At 36.7% G+C, this 19,312-nt stretch overlaps 1 protein-coding gene across 2 annotated transcripts in view; it reads left to right on the plus strand.

Moving 5' to 3' along the window:
- PIK3CB (phosphatidylinositol-4,5-bisphosphate 3-kinase catalytic subunit beta) overlaps positions 1-19,312 on the plus strand; it is an 80,584-nt gene that overhangs the window by 26,023 nt on the left and 35,249 nt on the right. Inside the window, exons 7-10 of one of the 2 annotated variants that reach the window (XM_034661913.1) lie at positions 3,164-3,352; positions 8,471-8,592; positions 11,221-11,364; positions 12,588-12,687. In XM_034661913.1, the coding sequence (XP_034517804.1) occupies positions 3,164-3,352; positions 8,471-8,592; positions 11,221-11,364; positions 12,588-12,687 (555 nt within the window). The remainder of the gene's footprint in view (positions 1-3,163; positions 3,353-8,470; positions 8,593-11,220; positions 11,365-12,587; positions 12,688-19,312) is intronic. The other variant, XM_034661914.1, reaches the window with a different exon arrangement.

A 19,312-nucleotide genomic window follows, 5' to 3' on the forward strand; every position in this document is an offset into this window, starting at 1 on the left:
AAGAACAAACCTACACTGATACATCATAATCACCTAAAGTCCATAGTTTACCTTCGGTTTCATTCTTGGTGTTGTGTGTTTTGTGGGTTTGGACAAATGTATAATGATACCTGTTTATCATTATCATATCATACAGAGTGTTTTTACTGTCCTGCAAATCCTGTGCTCTGCCTATTCATTTCCCCACCCTACCCCTGGCAACCACTGATCTTTTTATTTTCTTCATAGTTTGACCTTTTCCAGATCTATAATTTAGAATCTTATAGTATGTAGTGTTTTCAAACTGGCTTCTTTCCCTTAGTAGTATGCATTTAAAATGGTTCCTCCATGTCTTTGTGGCATGAAAGCTCATTTCCTGTTAGTGATAAATAATACTCCATTGCCTGGATGTATTACAGTTATCCATTTACCCACTGAACGGTATCTTGGTTGTTTCTAAGTTTTGACAGTTTCGAATAAAACTGCTATAAACATCTGTGTGCAGGTTTTTTTGTGGGCATAAATTTTCAACTCCTTTTGGTAAACACCAAGGAGGGTGATTACTGGATTGTATGGTAAGAGTATGTTTAGTTTGTAAGAAACTGCCAAACTCTCTTCCTGTGTGGTTGGAGTATTTTACATTCCCACAACCAGTGAATCAGGGTAGTTCTATATCCTTGACAGCATTTGATGTCATTGTTCTGGATTTTGGCCAGGTGTGTAGTCTTACCTCATTTTTGTTTTAATTGCATTATCCTGATGACATATGATTTTAAGCATCTTTTCATTTGCTCAGTGCTATGTCTGTATCTTATTTGGTGAGGTGTCTTTTCAGGTCTTTGACTCATATTTTAGTTTGATGGGTTATTTTCTAATAGTTTTTAAAGTTCTTTGGGTATTTTGGATAACAGTCCTTTATCAGAAAAGTCTTAGTGCAGATATTTTCTCCCAGTCTGTAGCTTGTCTTTTCATTCTTTCGACAGCGTCTTTCACAGAGCAGTTAATTTTAAATTTAGTGAAGTCTAGTTTATTAATTCTTTTATTGGTGAATCATGTATTTGGTGTTACATGTAAAAAGTCATTGCCAAACCCCAGATCATCTAGGTTTTCTCTTATGTTATCTTCTAGGAGTTTTATAGTTGTTTTTTTTTTCTTTTTTAAGATTTTATTTGTTTATTTGATGGAGAGAGACAGCGAGAGAGGGTACACGGCAGGGGGAGTGGGGGAGGGAGAAGCAGGCTTCCCACCGAGCAGGGAGCCCGATGTGGGGCTCGAACCCAGGACCCTAGGATCATGACCTGAGCTGAAGGCAGACGCTTAACAACTGAGCCACCCAGGCGCCCCGGGAGTTTTATAGTTTTATATTTCACATTTATTTTTTACTAAGTTGGGTAGTGTCAGTCCTTCAGCTTTTTCTTCTTCAATATTGTGTTGGCTATTCTGGGTCTTTTGCCTCTCTGTATAACTTTAGAATCAGTTTGTCCATATCTATAGAATTTTGATTGGGTTTGCATTAAATCTGTTGATGACATTAGAAGAGCTGACATTTTGGACAATATTGAATCTTCCTATTTGTGAACATGGAATATCTCTCTGTTTATTTAGTTATTTGATTTCTTTCATCAGAGATCTATAATTTTCATTATATAGATTTTGTACATATTTTGTTTTATACCTAAGTTTTTATATTTTTGGGTGCCACTGTAAGTGATATTAGATTTTTAATTTCAAATACCACTTGTTTATTGCTGATACATGGGAAAGCAATTTACTTTTGTTTACTAAGCTTGTGTCCTACAATCTTGCTTTAATTATGCATTGGTTGCAATAATATTTTTAATTGATTCTTTCAGATTTTCTACATAAGCAGTTTTGTCTGTGTAGATAACCATAATCCCCATTCTTTTATACATAAATATTATTTTGAATCTCCTTACTTTAGAAAATTAGTATGACTATTCTAATGCTTATGTGAAATTCCAGTTAAAAACATCAAGTACAAAATTACATAGTAGAATATAATTTTTGCAGAATCTTGCCAGATAATTCTGGAGAGGTTTTTTTTTTTTTTTTAAAGATTTTATTTAAGAGAGAGAGTGCACAAGTGTGCACATGAGCAGTGTAGAGGAAGAAGGAGAGAGAATCTCAAGCACGCTCTCTGCGGAGCAGGGAGCCCAACACAAGGCTTGATCTCATGACCCTGAGATCATGACCTGAGCCAAAACCAGGAGTCCATCCTTCAACTGACTGAGCCACCCAGGTGTCCCTGTTTTGGTTTTGTTTTGTTTTTAATGTATTTTGGCCTAAATGGTATAGTTCTCCTTTCAGCATGGGGAAATGAATCTCTTTTTTTTAATGTTACTACAATTCAGAGTCTAGATCCAAAAAATAGCTTGTGCCATCTTCATTAGTTTTGCATATTCTTGTACGGATTGGGAAAGAAAATGGGATAATGGTATTTGTTTCATAAATAGTTTTATCCACGTTTCAGTTCTTAATCTAAATAGTTTTGATGCCTCTGAACCAACAAGACACTTACAGGATTTTGTTTTTTTTTTTTTACCCTTTGTATGTTTGGGGAAGCCCGGGTGGCTCAGTTGGTTAAGTGTCTGCCTTTGGCTCAGGTCATGATCCCAGGGACCTGGGATTGAGTCCAGCATCAGCCTCCTTGCTCAGCCAGAGTCTCCTTCTCCCTCTGCCTGCTGCTACACCTGCGTCTGCTCTTTCTCTCTCTCTGACAAATAAGTAAAATCTTAAAAGAAAATAAACTTCATATGTTTGGTTTATCTTTGTTGATATGTTTGTTTATAGAAATTGAAAATTAGGATAGAAGGAAGGATAGAAAGAAATTCCTTTTAAATAATAAAGGTCTTTTCAATCCAAATTGCAATTCTGCCACCTAGTGTTTGCACATGGATTTTTAAAGAAACAGGAAGGGGAAACCCCGTTTTTAAAACTGTTTGAGAATACTTTCTTTCATCTTTAGTTTACAAATTTAATATGCTGTCAACCTATAAAAAGGGCATCCATCTTTATTAATCTTTTTAAGGAATTAAATCTTTAGTATCTTACCTTAAAGCTTATACATTGTTTATAAATTCATTGTATATAAATTTGCTAAGTGTTTACCAGTGATGTTCGTAGAATTAAGTTATGTAATGAATGAATAATTTTACTTTCTTAGAGTCGAGGTGGAAAAAAGTTTCTTGCTGTACTGAAAGAAATCTTGGACAGGGATCCCTTGTCTCAGTTGTGTGAGAATGAAATGGATCTTATTTGGACTTTGCGACAAGATTGCAGAGAGAATTTCCCACAGTCACTGCCAAAATTACTGCTGTCAATCAAGTGGAATAAACTTGAGGATGTTGCTCAGGTAACAAAATATAATTTTTGTAATTCTTTTTGGGGGCATATATTACTTTGCTGATTTCATGTAAATTGTCTTCTCTTATATAGGGATATCTTTGTAAGTTGGTTAGTTTTCTTTCGGAGAAATTTTCAGTTTTTAAACTCTTACATATACTCCAAATGATAGACTAGAAAGTTTAAGATTTTAAAATCCCAGATTCTAGGTAGGTTTTCTATAATCTTTCACTAAGAACAATTAAAACATTGCTTTGGGTGTAGTCATCTGTAATTACTGCCTGCATGTGGTAGGTTCTGGATTATTTCTAACAGTTTCATCAGTGACCTCCAAAGTTTTAACCTTAAAATGACTTTAATCTTTGCACTGACTGTTCTAAAATGAATATGTATTGTTTGAAAATTACCTCTATTTCTAAAAGCTAATATTTTAGAGCATAAACCTTTTAGGTCAGTTTTTAGCATTCATTTTAGTTGGTCAGTGTTGATGAATGCCTTTAGGCAGAATGAAGAAAGGAAAAAAAAATTGTTCCAAAAAGCCACCAAATTTTAGCTCCTTGATTTAATTTTCAGAATCCTGTCAAAAAGCACTGGCATTGGGGTGCCTGGGTGGCGCAGTTGTTAAGCATGTGCCTACGGCTCAGGTCATGATCCCAGGGTCCTGGGATCAAGCCCCATGTCAGGCTCCCTGCCCAGCGGGAAGCCTGCTTCTCCCTCTCCCACTCCCCCTGCTTGTGCACTCCCTCTGCTTGTGCATTCCCCCTGCTTGTGCATTCCCCCTGCTTGTGTTCCCTCTCTCGCTGTGTCTTTCTCTCTAATAAATGCAATCTTAAGGAAAAAAAAAAAAGCACTGGCATTTATTAAATTCAGTTGGTTATCAATGCTCTACAGAAAGATCCTTGAAATAGTTTTTTAATCAGAACAAATACATTTGGTATATTAACCTAATTTGTTCACCTTGCTTGTTTGAATTCAGCTGATCTTTTTAAAAATTTTCTGGTCTTAGCAAATCTATAATGACTTTTTAAAAATTAAAAAAAATTTTAATACCAGTATAGTTAACATATAGTGTTATATTCTTTTCAGGTGTAAAATCTATAATGACTTATTTAAATTTTCAAGAAATGCTTTTAATCATATGCATTTAAAAAATTTTTTTGATTTTATTATTTTACTTCTCTAAGTTTAGAAAGTACTTGTTTTGAGTTTATTTCTAGTATTTAACAATTTTTTGAATCATGCTACATAATTACATTATAATGTGCCTCATTTAAACTGTGTATACAGTTAGACCATATGAACATTACTTACTCTGAAAAGGAACTATTTCTGTATAGATTTTAGTTGTTTTGACATAGTTATCTTCTAACCACTTATTTATTTAAATTCAAGGTTAGTTTTCTGTGAACCCCTGTAATGGTAGAATATCAGCATTTTTTAGTTGGCACGTTTGCCTGCTTCTAATGGATAGTGTCCAGTTCTAACTGCTTATCCAAGAAATGCATCATATTATTGTTTTATATAGAATTAGAATAGAAGAAATTTCTTGTTGTATTCTTGAAAGATATCTGAGAGAGAGGTTTCTTGTGTCAGCTGTCAGAAAACAGAATGAGGGGTGCCTGGGTGGCTCGGCTCAGTCGGTTAGCCACTGACTCTTGGTTTTGGCTCAGGTCATGATCTCATGGGTTGTGAGATTCACCAGGGCTTCAGCCTCCATGCTAAGTTGAGGAGTGGGCTTGAGGAGCCTCTCCCTCTGCCCCTCCCCCCACTAGCATGCATCCCTGTGCTCTCTCAAATCTTTTAAAAAAAAAAAAAAGAGCCAATTTTTGCTTAATATTTCTTTCCTTTTTTAAAAAGATTTAGAGAGAGAGAAAGTACAAGTAGGGGAAGGGACAGACAGAGAGGGAGAGAGAGAATCCTAAGGGCAGAGCCTGATGCTGGGCTGGATCCGAGGACCCTGTGATCATGACCTGAGCCAAAATCAAGAGCCAGCGCTTAACTGACTGAGCCACCCCAGCACCCCTAATATTTGTTTATTTGAACTCTGGGGACAGAAATTTTTACATTTTAGAATTTAGCACACTTATCTCATTTCCAGGAGGTAACCTAAAGTGTTGTTTTCAGATACAACTTAACATCCTCCATTTTGATAGAAGAAAGCCAATCCTAATCCTCTTTTTTAGTAGTTTAGAGAAAAAAAAAGTTGGAATAAAAAGTAATGTGTTTTGCTTTCCCAGCTCTGTCCCATTGCCAGTTACAGTGATTGGGTACAAAAGAATGAATATAAACTGTAGTTTTAATAAATTGACTACCTTAAGAAGTGAGAGCCAGAAGTCTGGTGTAAAGTTTGTATTCTGATTCTAGAGGCATAAGCCATGGGTGAAAATTCTATAGAAGCCTTTCCCCTCCATCCCCCCACCCAAGGGAAGAAAAAAGAAGAGTAGCCCTCCGTTAATCCACAGGAAAATACTCTGTTGGCATAATGTGGAAGTGGTTTCAATAGTCTTTGCAGAAGGCACGTAGTTAATTAGCATTGCTTTCATTATTTATACGGCTGAGTCAGATGTCTCTTCCCTATTCGCTTCCATAGCTTCCCCCAAACTAAAGTAGTAAGTTTTGATATTTTATTTAGTTTTACATTTATTTAATTAATTCTTTAATAATTGTAAATAAACGTACCAAAGGTAACTTCTTTCCAATAGTAAGGCTGTTTTTAACTCACAGCATAGTTTAACCTTTAAACTATTGTTTCAGACCATCAGGAAATGGTCCATATGAACATTACTGAAATGGTCCCCCTAATTCCTCTATCTGTAATGGGGATTTCTGGTCCATTAGGACCTTGGGCAAAGTGGGGAAGGAGTCCCATCAGTGATGAAAAGTGGTGTGAGGTGGGTGTTTCCTGTCTTTCAATCAGTATTTGTCAAACTTTTTTTCATTGTTACACTTGTTAGGGGCTCCCCTCCCCCCTTTTAAGGATTTTGTTTATTTATTTGAGAGAGAGAGAGAGAGAGCACTCTTGCGAGTGGCAGGGAGGGGCAGGAAGAGGAAGAAGCAGACTCTCCACTGAGTAGTGCGCCAGATATGATACGGGGTTGGCTTGCAGGACCCTGGGATCATGACCTAATCCACAGGCAAATGCTTAACCAACTGAGCCACCCAGTTGCCCCTGTTAGGAGCCTCTTTAGGCATTTTTCCCCTAGTAGCCCCCTCCCTGTGATATTTTGATACCAGGGCTAAGTATGTATCTTTTTATGTACTATATGTATATATGTGCCATATACATTAAAAGAGCAAGTATAAAGCTTATTTTTTTATTTATGCAAGTTTAAGAATAATTAAAAATACAAGGTACAAGTTAAGAAACTAACATTTTACTGTATTTTAATAACTTTTATGTAATTTATTATGTCAATTGTAATATCAGATTTCATAACTATGTTAGCCATTTATGTAAACGTATAGTAATAATAGCAATGTAATCAAAATTTTAAGTTATTCAGAAGTGTTACTTTTTCTGCAAATGTAAAATAATAGAAAAATTAATTTCTTAAAAAGTATCTTTAGTGAGGTTAAATTTGCTTGATATGAGAAAAGACCTTTTAACTTAGCTTCTAGATATTCATTCAAGTATTATTGACCTATTTTGGCACTTGACATAGTTAATGAGAGGGATTGAATAATTGGTAGAATTAAAATAATAAAATATAAACTATTTTTATTTAGTTTTCAACGCCCAGGTCTCATATAAAAGCTTAAATGAAAAATGACAGGGCAGCTAGACAGCAGATATTCTTAGGCCACTTCTTGGCAATATGACTGTGAGTTTGGCAGTCTGTTGAGAAGTCCTCCAGTTACTGCCGTCTGTTTGCCATATTTTTGTAGCTCCATTCTTGTATATGTCTTGTGTATCTTCTTTGGCTTCCAGGTGCTACTTATATGCTACTTATGTGATACCCAATATCACATAGATATTATGTGATAATACGGAATAAGATTCTGTCAGATAGGGTTGAACTTTGGAGGGCCACAAATCACAATTATCAAATTTTTTTCCTCTCTCTTCCATAACCACTTTTCTTCTCTTTAATCATCCCTGATAAGAATACATGCTATAGGGGCGCCTGGGTGGCACAGCGGTTAAGCGTCTGCCTTCGGCTCAGGGCGTGATCCCGGCGTTATGGGATCGAGCCCCACGTCAGGCTCCTCCTCTATGAGCCTGCTTCTCCCTCTCCCACTCCCCCTCTCGCTGGCTGTCTCTATCTCTGTCAAATAAATAAATAAAAAAAAATCTTTAAAAAAAAAAAAAAGAATACATGCTATAAATATAATTAACCTTGAGGAGGAAGGGACTCTTGTCAGGAACAACCCTGAGGAGTCTCACAGTGCCCTGATGGGAGACAGTTAAGAGTTCTTTCTAGATTGGGCTCTCCGGAACTAGGGTTTCAAAGATGTGGCCGTGTCTACCCGAATCCACCCTCCACCTGCAAACCCAGCTCATCCCGGTGTAGGGATTCTTTTTTATTCTGTCTAGGTCATTTCTAAGTGGTATCTGTAAATGGGAGGCTGGCTGTTTTTATCTTGTGTATAGAAAATAAAGTATTTCTTTTTAGTCACTTATTATGATTTAAAGGGTTTAAACTGTTACGGTCAATAAAAAAATTCTGTTAAGTGATAGGTATTCTTAAAAATATTAAGAACTAGAAGTAAGCTCCCTCAAAATAATTTTATGTTGAATTACTAATGAACTTTTTATATGTAAATTGACTGTCATTAGCTTGAGCATGTACTTAATATTTGTACTTTGAATTTTACCTTTAAGTAAAATTTCTCTCTCCTTCTTCCTTTGAAAAATTATTTAATGGCTAATGATTGTAGAATCGTATTTTCAGTGTATCATTCTGTTCCCAGGTAAGTACTTCATAGCTTTTTAAACTTGCTTATTTATAGAATATTTCAACAAAGACAATCTTTTTTAATCCATGTGAACAGGCATGGAGTTTTGAGTCCTCAATGATTGCAAGTATGCTTTTCCTTTCTTTTGACCCATCTCTGCTCCTGTGTGTCAAGGAAAAATAGATTATTTTTCTCCCCTATAATTTCTGAATCAGTTGTAATTTTTCAACAGCTTCAGGCACTACTTCAGATTTGGCCTAAACTGCCCCCCCGGGAGGCCTTAGAGCTTCTAGATTTCAACTATCCAGATCAGTACGTGCGAGAATATGCTGTGGGCTGCCTGCGACAGATGAGGTATTCTGCAGGTGGCTTTCTTGGGGGAAAGGAATAACTTGGGGGTAGGTAGAGAAGGTGATGTCTGCTTGAATGTCTCATAAGAAAGGAAAGAGCTAGGAATTATTTGGAGTTTAAAGCATTTTTTCTCTCTCCCTTCCATCTTTTCCCTTTCTCCCTCTCTCCTTCCTCTTTCATGTTTATTCTGTATTATAAAACAAAAACCAAAAATGCATTGGTTTCTACATTTCATTAGAATCACCCTTGGTTTCTACAATTCATTAGAATTCACAGGACTCCACATATATTCACACTTTATTATAGCAAAAGGAGACAGCATAGAATTGGCAGAAGGAAAAGATGCATGGAGCAAAGTCTGGAGGAAACCATGTAGGAACCTCTAAGAGTTCTTTACTAGTGGAATCACAGTGAATATACTTAATTCCCCCGGCAATGAGTTGTGACAACATGTCTGAAACAATGTCTAGTAGGGAAGCTTCTTAGAGATGTGGCAGCCAGGATTTTTACTGGGGGCTAGTCACAGAAGTCCCCTTTGCCTAACACAAAAGCAAAATTCTAGACTCCCAGAAGGAAAATGGGTATTGAGCATAAACCATAGTGTTTGTAAGAACAATTTAGGCAACACAAAGCCACTCTTACCTGTTAGGTGGTGGGAAGCCTTCTGGAATCTATGTTTCCAAGTGCCAGCCAAAAGGGCCAGTGTTCTAAACAGGCTTTTTTTTTTTTTTTTTTTTTAAAGATAACATTCAGGCCTGCTGATATGTTAACTCTTTTCTGTCCACCACTCAGAATTAAGAAACATTAATATTTTGTCATTTTTAAAAAATACTTTTAAGCAAATAACATTACAGCTAAAGGTGAAGTCCTCATAGTTTCTTTATCTAGTCCTGATTACTTTTATTTCCCAGAGACAACCATTATCATGAATTTGGCATGTATCCTTCTATACCACATTTTTCTGTTTATACTACATTTTTATAACTATAAAAATTGAGAGTAACATTATACATTTAAAAACTCACTAATATGTCTTACCATACATATTATTTTAAATCTTGCTGTAAAAATTCAAGATAGGTTTTGGAGGTCATTCTTTCCCGTCGCGTATAAATATTGTTTATTCCTTTCACTACTGTGAAATATTCTCTTGTAGGGATATATCTTATTTATTCCATTTCCCTATTGAGGAACATTTTTGTTTTCTCCAGACTTACCTGTTAAAACAATGCTGCAGTGAACATGCTTGTACATTTCCCTTTGGCCAGTACATGTGTGAAAATCTATGAACTTTATTTGAAGAAATGTCATTATTGAGACAGTCTCAGACAATGGGCATTTATTCATTTCTAGTCTTAAAAATGAAGATAATACTGTATGGTTATTTGAAAAAGAGAAGTTCTCAGAAAATTATGGATACTGTTATCCTTTTTCTTCTTTTTAAAAGTCATATATATTTCAAGTCATGTGATGTCCAAAAGATATTACACAAACTCTTCCATAGTTGTTATTTTAGGGGAGTGAAGTTCAAAGTGTAAGAGGAAGCCTCCTTCTGTTTCAATTCTTCCTTTCTGTCTTTTACACCATTTATAGGTTTTTATAAAGGGCAAAGATTTTACAATAAACTTATGATTTTTGACTAGTTTTAAAAAATGAGGTTTCCAGTTGCTTCTTAGTTTCCCTAAGTTTGCATTGGAGAACCGAGGGGAAGGGGCTGCCTGGCCCCCGCTGGGCTGAACCAGGTGTTCTTCTTAAATGTATTAATCCCCAGGAGGAGATTGCTGTGATCTCCATGTTCCATTTGGTAATTCTGTTGCGTTTTCCTATGATAAATTTTCTGCTTATGAGGTTGTTTTTGTTTTTGTTTTTAATGTAGTGCCCTGGGTTTCAGTCCCAGATCTGCATTAGATTACTTTCTTAACCATTTATTGCCCAAGACTGCAGTTAGCAAGTAGAGGACTTGGGATTCATATCTTACCTGACCACTGGAATTGCCTCTGATGAGAGTGTGTTTACATGTGAATGGTTTGGAGATGGACACAAAATAGAGAACCACTAACTTTAATTAATTCAGCTCATTTAATTACAACATTATGTTGTATTAATTCAGTGAATCAGTTGCCACTTACACATACACTCATTTCCTTATCCTTTAAACTAAAGTTAATATTTTAGTGTTCACTGACTAAAAAGGAATTACTTAACCCTAATGATAGGAAAGGAAAATAAATTGCTAAATTACTGATGGAATTTTTATTTTAAAAAACTGGTTGACTGAGTATTTCACTTTTCCAGCATGATCAGAAATCAGTATTATAGTACCTGATTTTATTGTAGATTTGGGCTGATTGTAAATACAATCATTAATCGTATCTGCCCAGGTAACTTAATTAAAATGCACCATGCATCTGTTCTTTGCTCCTTTCCTTTCCACTCCCCCTCCTGCCTGCAGGAAATTCTGAGCGTTTCTTGTGTTATTTTAACAGTGGAATAGTGAACGTAAGCATGCAACAAGCCTGACCCCGAAGAACCATTGTGTTTCAGTAAGTTAGTATTAGATAGTTTGATAGGAAGGGATCTTTTTCTGGCACTGGTTGTTGAGTGACTTATTCTGTCTTTTGTTTCTTTTAGTGATGAAGAACTCTCTCAATATCTTTTACAACTGGTGCAAGTTTTAAAATATGAGCCTTTTCTTGATTGTGCCCTCTCTAGATTCCTATTAGAAAGAGCACTGGCTAATCGGAGGATAGGGCAATTTCTATTTTGGCACCTTAGGTAAGTCTTGTATATTTTTCAGTTTGAGTCCACCTTGTACTTTTGTAAATATAAATCAGCATAATACAGGACATTTAGTTTACTCGTCATCTGTTTCTGAGCCTCCTGTAAAATTTACAGTCTTATTGGTGTCTTCTCGTATTTCTTGATACTCCAATCTTAATTTTCAGGATTTGGCGAAGTAATTCAGATAAGTGTCCCACCAAGCAGCTTTGATTTTTAACTGAAACAAATAATTAATGTATTGCTATTTTCTAGTCACGTGTACTTATTGTGTACTTAAAATATATTTGAGCTAAAACCAGACTTAACTGATTCCTTCCAAAAGGCTTTGGGTAGTAATATCATCATTGCTACTAATAGGTAGAGGTTTTAAAGTTTTCCTGTAAGAACAGCAGCATTATTTCCAGCTTCTTTATTAGATCATTTTCAGATATACATGAGTCTTATTTCACCGTTTATATAGGAGTAAAATCAAGAAGGATAACTAAAGTTTTTTTGTCCTGGGAAAATTGTTGATTTCTCATTTCTGACTCTGTACTCAGACATTTTTGTCATTTTTCATCTGGACTTCAGAGTATTGAAACTAATGATTGTCAGAAAAATATGACTTTCCTCCATTTTTGCTAAAGTTCTTAAGGAGAATAAGCTCTATATTATTTTGATGTTAATTTGGGGGGTTACATTGCTGAATCTTGACTTCCTTATTATTCATAGAGGTGTTTCCTTTCTTATTTTTAACTTGTTGTCTTCTCGTGCAGTTCAATCTTCCTATTTTTAAGCCCCTTAGGGAATAACAAAACATGGTGTTCCTTCCTTTTTTCAAACATGTACAGCATTCTTTAAGTGAGAAAAAATTGTATAGAAGCTAATTGAGGGATTAGTCAATTGTATGTGAGTAAGATCTTTGTGTTTCACTGTGTTGTCATTTAATTGGCAATATTACCATTTCAACTACAAAAAGTAAGTAAGGTGAGATGTGAAAATGTTGGATTTTTTTTGAATAAAAAGAATTGCAAAATCACACGTTTTTGAACTGTGATGTTTAAAGAGTTGGGAAGTTGACCATCCCACTAATAATTGTGAATATGATGATGTGTTCTTCTGTTTTTTCATTGGCATCAGAAGTTTATTTCATAATAGAATATGAAGTCAGTATTTTTATTTGGTCATCTGAAGTGTTTTATAAGCAACCCGTCTTAATATTAATAACTTATTTGTAGGTCAGAAGTGCATATTCCTGCTGTCTCAGTACAGTTTGGTGTCATCCTTGAAGCATACTGCCGGGGAAGTGTAGGGCACATGAAAGTGCTTTCTAAGCAGGTATCAAGTTTTCTTTTTTTTTATCTTCATGTTCAATCTGCCACATGGTATTTAATAAATTGTATCATATGCTACTTCTTAACATTATTTCATAGAGGTTTCAGTAACTAAACCTAATTAATACATTTTTAAATTATAATTTCAGTCAAGAAATGAAGTGTCAACAAACTTAGCAGAACATTAATTGAGTGCCCCCCCAAAATTACGGATTCCTCAGAGTATCTATATTAATAACATGCCTTAAATAGGAAATGCCTATTTAGACATGCTTAACAGTGTGTTTGATGGTGATGCTGACAAAGATCATGAAATTTTTAGACCCTGTTTTTTCATATCCTGAGTTGCTCTTTGCTGTTAGTATAGTATTTATGTCTCTTATATTCTGCTATCGTTTAGTTTGAGATATTTTGATACCTAAGTCCATAGTCATTATAGGATCTAGAATTGAGGATCCTCAAGTTGTTTTTTCAAACCATATTATATATGGTTCAAACATATATATGTGTGTGTATATATATATATATGCCTGCAGTCCCTTAACTTCTTTCCAGGCCTTCATTTTCTAATCATTGCAGGTGATGAGATATTAGTGATATTGGTAGGTCAGATATTAAATGCTTATGTGCCAGGAACCATACTAAGCATCTTAAGTATATTATTTTACTCTCCTAATAATGTGCCACAGTAGTTGCCAATACTGTTTGGATTTGACAAGGGGGAAAACAGAGGCTCCAAGAGATTAAGTAGCTTGCCTAAAAACCACAACTATTAAGTGATGGGAATAAGTTTTAAAGTTAAATCTGTCCAGCTATAAAACTAACTTTTTTTTTAAATCATATTGGGACTTTTTACACTTTTAGCACCACAACTCTCTTTGTAAATCAAAACTTAAACATAGATCCAAGATATAAAACAGACAACAATGTCATTTTATCTAGTATAAATGTGTTTTGAAGCTAAAATAAAATAAAGCCTTTAAATAGTACCATGAAACTGTTTCACTGAATACAGAATTTCAAAATCCAGGACTATTATTGACAGTTGTAGTCTCAGTGTCCATTTATTTCTTTTGTTTTGGAGATAATCCTGGTTTATACAGCTAAGTAATTGCAAATAGTAATGGTTTTTTAATAGCTTGCTTGCAAGTGAGAAGCATAACTGTGGCCCAGGCTTGATTTGCTGGTAGGTCGTTGGTCCCCTGAGGGTTGTGATGAGAGCATTTCTGCCATCAAAATAAAACAGCCCTTTATTCTAGCTTCTTCATGCCAGGATCCTTCATTGACAGGTAGCAACAATATGCTCTTCTTCTTTAGCAGTGATTTTTCTTGAATTGAGTATCCTCTAAATAAATAAAAGAAGGTTTTCTTAATGGTTTAATATACATTAACTCAGAACTTATTATGTGCCAGGGTTTGTGTTAGGTGCTGGTAATGTGAAGTGAATATAGTTTTTGTTATCAAGAAGTTTCTATTCCATAGAGAAGATGTGCAAATCAGTGATTAAGTGTTATGTTAGAAGTGTTGTTGTGGGAATATTATGGAAGCACAAAAGAGAGACATGTAACCAAACTTAAGACATTAGGGAAGAGTTCACAATGTAGGAGACACTTGTAGGTTTTGATGGTGTAGTTGGTGTTAGTTCCATGAAGAGTGTGTTAGTGTTTTACAGAGAAACAACCAATAAGGGGTGTGTATGTTTGTGTATGTGTATTGTTGGCCCTTGAACAACATGAATTTGAATAACACGAGTCCACTTATACACTCATTTTTCTGGTATAGTACAGTACTGTAAATGCATTTTCTCTTCCTGTGATTTTCCAGTCCAGTGGAATCATTGCCATGTCTCCCACTGGAATCATTCTTCCCTCTGTAACTAAGACCTCTGTGCCCATAAAGCATAAGGTGCAGGAAAAGGAAGCAAAAATTTTCCTAGTGGGTAATTAGGGGTAATAGTGAGTGGTACCACTTCCATTTTTAAACCTTGATTTCTGGACCCTTGAGTCCTAGCTGTGGAAGAAACAGTGTCATGTAGTGGATGCTGACTCAGAGCATATACAGTTGAGAACTTTGCCCAAGTCCTGCAAGGTATTGCCACCTAGCTGGTACTGTAACTTAGTCTTCAAAAGGCCATTCCACTCTTCTGTCAAGCCAGCTATTTCAGGTTAGTGGGGAACATAGTAAGACTAGTGAATACCATGAGCTTGAGCCCAAGGTATGCTTTGTTTACTGTGAAATGAGTTTCTTGATCAGAAGCAATGCTGTATGGAATACCACAATGGTGGATAAGGTGTCCTGTGACTCCATAGATGGTAGTTTGGCAGAAACATTGCATGCAGGGAGGGTAAATCCGTATCAAGAGTTAAGTGTCTATTCCAGTAAGAACAAAATATTGCCCCTTCCTTAGTAGAAGCAATCTAGTGTAATCAGCCTGTCACCAGATAGCTGGCTGACCATCCTGAGTAAATGGTGCTATATCAGGCTCTCGGTGTTAGTCTCTGCTGCTGGCACGCAGTCAGTCAGTGGTGGTCATAGCCAGGTAGGCTTTAGTGAGTGGAGGTCCATATTGCTGAGCACATGTATAACCTTCATCTCTGTCACCTTGGCCACTTTGTTCATTAACCCATTGGGTGATGACAAGGGTGATTGGGAAAAGAGGCTGACTGGTATCCACAAAATGGGTCATCCTATGCACTTGATTATAAAAATCCTCTTCCAAAGATATCCTATGATGAACATCCAAGGAGACACATACCTTTTTTTTTTTTTTTTTTTGCCTATTCAGAGAGGTTTATTACATATCTCTTCCCCAGATATCCTTGTCACTAATTTTCTAGTCATGTTCCTTCTAAGTCCTTGGCCATCAGCCAAGTTTTGGTCACAGCTCATGAATTGTTATATAATTGTATGTATGGCCATTTCTCCTTCCAAGCAAAGTGAAGAGTGAATTGCATTTTCCAAAGTTCTGCCCACAGGGAGGATTTCACCTCAGCACAGTCCTTCAGAAATGTTTCAGAAAGGGGCTGTAGTACCACAGTTGTCAACTTTCATATGGTGCCTATATACAGTGTAGAGTCATCTGTAAAGCATGCTTGAGTCTTCTCTGCCTTTGTTAACTGATTGAAGGGAACTTTTTGTGAGGCCATAGGTGCAGGCTGGGAAGGAGAAGGTAGTGTAGCAAGAGGGGGAAACCATGGACATTTGATTCACTTCTTCATGTAACTCATTGTGCCTTCAGGACGTACTCTGGCTTAGTCTCATATATACCACTTTCATTTGATGATGGAGTACTATTTTGCCCACCCATCCTTATGGCTTGGTGGGTCAGATAACACCCAGTTCATAATGGGCAGCTCGGGTCACATGCTTGCTTGGTGGCCAGTGGTTAAGCATTCAGTACGAAATCCTAGTAACTGCAAGCTAAGAGCTGGTTCTCTAAAGGAGGGTGTTTATCTACAGATGGCTGGTGTTTTTTCCAAAATCCTGAGGACCCATGCTACGGTTTACCTATAGTGGCCTGCCAAAGGCTCCAAACAGCATCTCTGTCTGCCACTGACAGTTCAAGCACCATTAGATCTGTTGGATCATAGGACCAAGTAGCACAGCAGCTGGCTTAGCAGTCTGAACTTACTGCAGAACCTTCTCTTGTTTGGGATCTCATTCAAAACTATCATCCTTTTAGGTCACTTAGTAAATAGACTGCAGTACATTACTCACATGAGGAATATGTTGCCTTTACAATGCAAAGAGGCCCACTAGCTGTTGTGCCTCATTTTTGGTTGTAGGAGGGGCCAGAGCAACAAATTTTTCTTTACCTTAGAAGGGGTATCTTGATACGCCCCATACAAATTGAGCCCTACAGGTTTCATTGAGATAATAGGCCCCAAATTTTTGTTGGAACATTTCCTACCTTCTGATTTGCTGTTTCTTACGAGGTTGGATCAGTCTAATGTTATAAAGGTGTCAGAGTAGTATCTTGTTAAGGGTAGAGGCAATCAAGATCTCTGTAAATTAAATTATGACATAGAGCTGGAGAGTTGATATACCCCTGAGAAAGGACAGTGAAAATGTATTGTTGGCCTTGCCAGCTTAAGCAAACTTCTTGTGATACTTTATTGACAGGTATGGAGGAAAAAGCATTTGTTAGCTCAGTAGTTGTATACCAAGTACCAGGGATGTGTTACTTTGTTCAACAATGAAACCATATTTGGTATACCACCTAATTAATGTTAGGGTGATCCAGTGTAATTCTCTAAGATCTGTGTGTCCTCTGCATAGTCCAGATAGGCAAGATGAATAGGGTTGTGATGGGAATTACTGCCCCTGCATCTTTTAAGTCCTTGATGATGGCACTAATCTGTGTAGTCACTGCAGGAACGGGTATTGCTTTTGGTTTATTGTTTTCTTAGGTAGAGGCTGTTGTAGTAACTACTGCTTGACCTTTCCCCCAAAATAGCCCTCACTCCATAGGTCAGGAACCAATATGGGAATTCTGCCAATAGCTGAGTATATCCATTCCAATTATGCATTCCAGAATTGGAGAAATAACCAGTGGATGGGTTTGGGGTGTGGGACCCATTGGGCTCACTGTGAAACGTATCTGTGCCAATTGTTAACTTGACTTCCATAAGCACCTACTCTGATGGACCTCAGTGACATTTTGGGTCTCCTAGAATTAGTGTTACTTCAAAGCCAGTGTCTAGAAGTTTGAAAAGGTCTGGTTATTTCCTTTCCCCCAATATGCAGTTATCGTGGTAAAAGACCATAGGTTCCTTTGAAGTCGGGGAAAAATCAGATTAGTCTTGGCACTGATGAAAACATTGGGGGGAATTATCAACTTTACTGTGTCTTGGTCTGTGGGTGCATGTTAGAGAAATGAGGCCTGAAGGTTTTACTGTAGGTGTTGATTATTGTCTGGGTGTAAACATCAGAATATTAGCTGTATGTGACTAGGAAGTTATTAGCAAGGTAGTTACATCCAGCTGATATAATCTGAATCTGTGTATTCAATCCACTTAGACGAATATCTTGTAGAATTAAAAAACCTCTCTCAGACTTTGCTTCTTGGTACATTGTTTTTTCCTCATGGCAGACTCCCTACTTTGCTGTATTTTCCAGTCTCCTGATCTCATTTGAAGGACATTTGTTTCCTCACTCTTAACCTTCTCATTCCTACACCTCTCTAGTGTCTACCCTATTTTATATAAGATCGTTGTGGTAATTCCCAGTTTCATTATACTTTTCTAACTCATTTGCATTGCCAGAGAAACTCCCATAGCTTTTCATAGATGATTTACATTATATATGTGTAATATGTTACTATATTATGATTATATTATGGTTTTTCATTCATGTTAAAACATCTGTTATCTGGTTCTTTTGGAAAGCACAGTAATAGTGGTAGTAATAGCTAACATTTACTCACCCTTTATTATTGGCCATTTATTCTTCACAACTCTATGGAATGGATAGTATTAGCCCCCTTAATTTTATAGTCCTCAAATAATATCTCATACCTATCAATGTCTCTTTTGTGTTCATGGCTGCTGCCCTCATCCAATCCATTATCTTCTCTCACCTGGATGTCTTCATTAATTTCTTTTTTTTTTTTAATGATTTTTTATTATATTATGTTAGTCACCATACAGTACATCCTTGATTTCCGATGTAAAGTTCGATGCTTCATTAGTTGCGTATAACACCCAGTACACCATGCAATACTTGCCCTCCTTACTACCCATCACCGGTCTATCCCAATCCCCCAACCCCCTCCTCTCTGAGGCCCTCAGTTTGTTTCTCATAGTCCATAGTCTCTCATGTTTCATTCCCCCTTCTGATTACCCCCCTTTTCCTTTATCCCTTTCTTCCCCTACCGATCCTCCTAGTTCTTATGTTCCATAGATGAGAGAAATCATATGATAATTGTCTTTCTCTGCTTGACTTATTTCACTTAGCATTATCTCCTCCAGTGCCGTCCATGTTGCAGCAAATGTTGAGAATTCGTTCTTTCTGATAGCTGAGTAATATTCCATTGTATATATGGACCACAGCTTCTTAATCCAGTCATCTGTTGAAGGGCATCTCGGCTCCTTCCATGATTTGGCTATTGTGGACAATGCAGCTATGAACATTGGGGTGCATATGGCCCTTCTCTTTACTACGTCTGTATCTTTGGGGTAAACACCCAGTAGTGCAATGGCTGGGTCATAGGGTAGTTCAATTTTTAACTTTTTAAGGGACCTCCACACTGTTTTCCAGAGTGGCTGTACCAACTTGCATTCCCACCAACAATGTAGGAGGGATCCCCTTTCTCCACATCCTCTCCAACAATTGTTGTTTCTTGCCTTGTCTATCTTTGCCATTCTAACTGGCGTAAGGTGGTATCTCAGTGTGGTTTTGATTTGAATTTCCCTGATGGCTAATGATTTTGAACATTTTTTCATGTGTCTGTTAGCCATTTGTATGTCTTCATTGGAAAAGTGTCNCGTTACTCTGGCTGATGTCATAGAGTTTGCTGCCTATGTTCTCCTCTAGAATTTTGATGGATTCCTGTCTCATATCGAGGTCCTTCATCCATTTGGAGTTTATTTTTGTGTATGGTGTGAGAGAGTGGTCAAGTTTCATTCTTT

This window comes from Ailuropoda melanoleuca, chromosome 6 (assembly GCF_002007445.2).
Source record: "Ailuropoda melanoleuca isolate Jingjing chromosome 6, ASM200744v2, whole genome shotgun sequence".
Classification (NCBI taxonomy): Eukaryota; Metazoa; Chordata; class Mammalia; order Carnivora; family Ursidae; genus Ailuropoda; species Ailuropoda melanoleuca.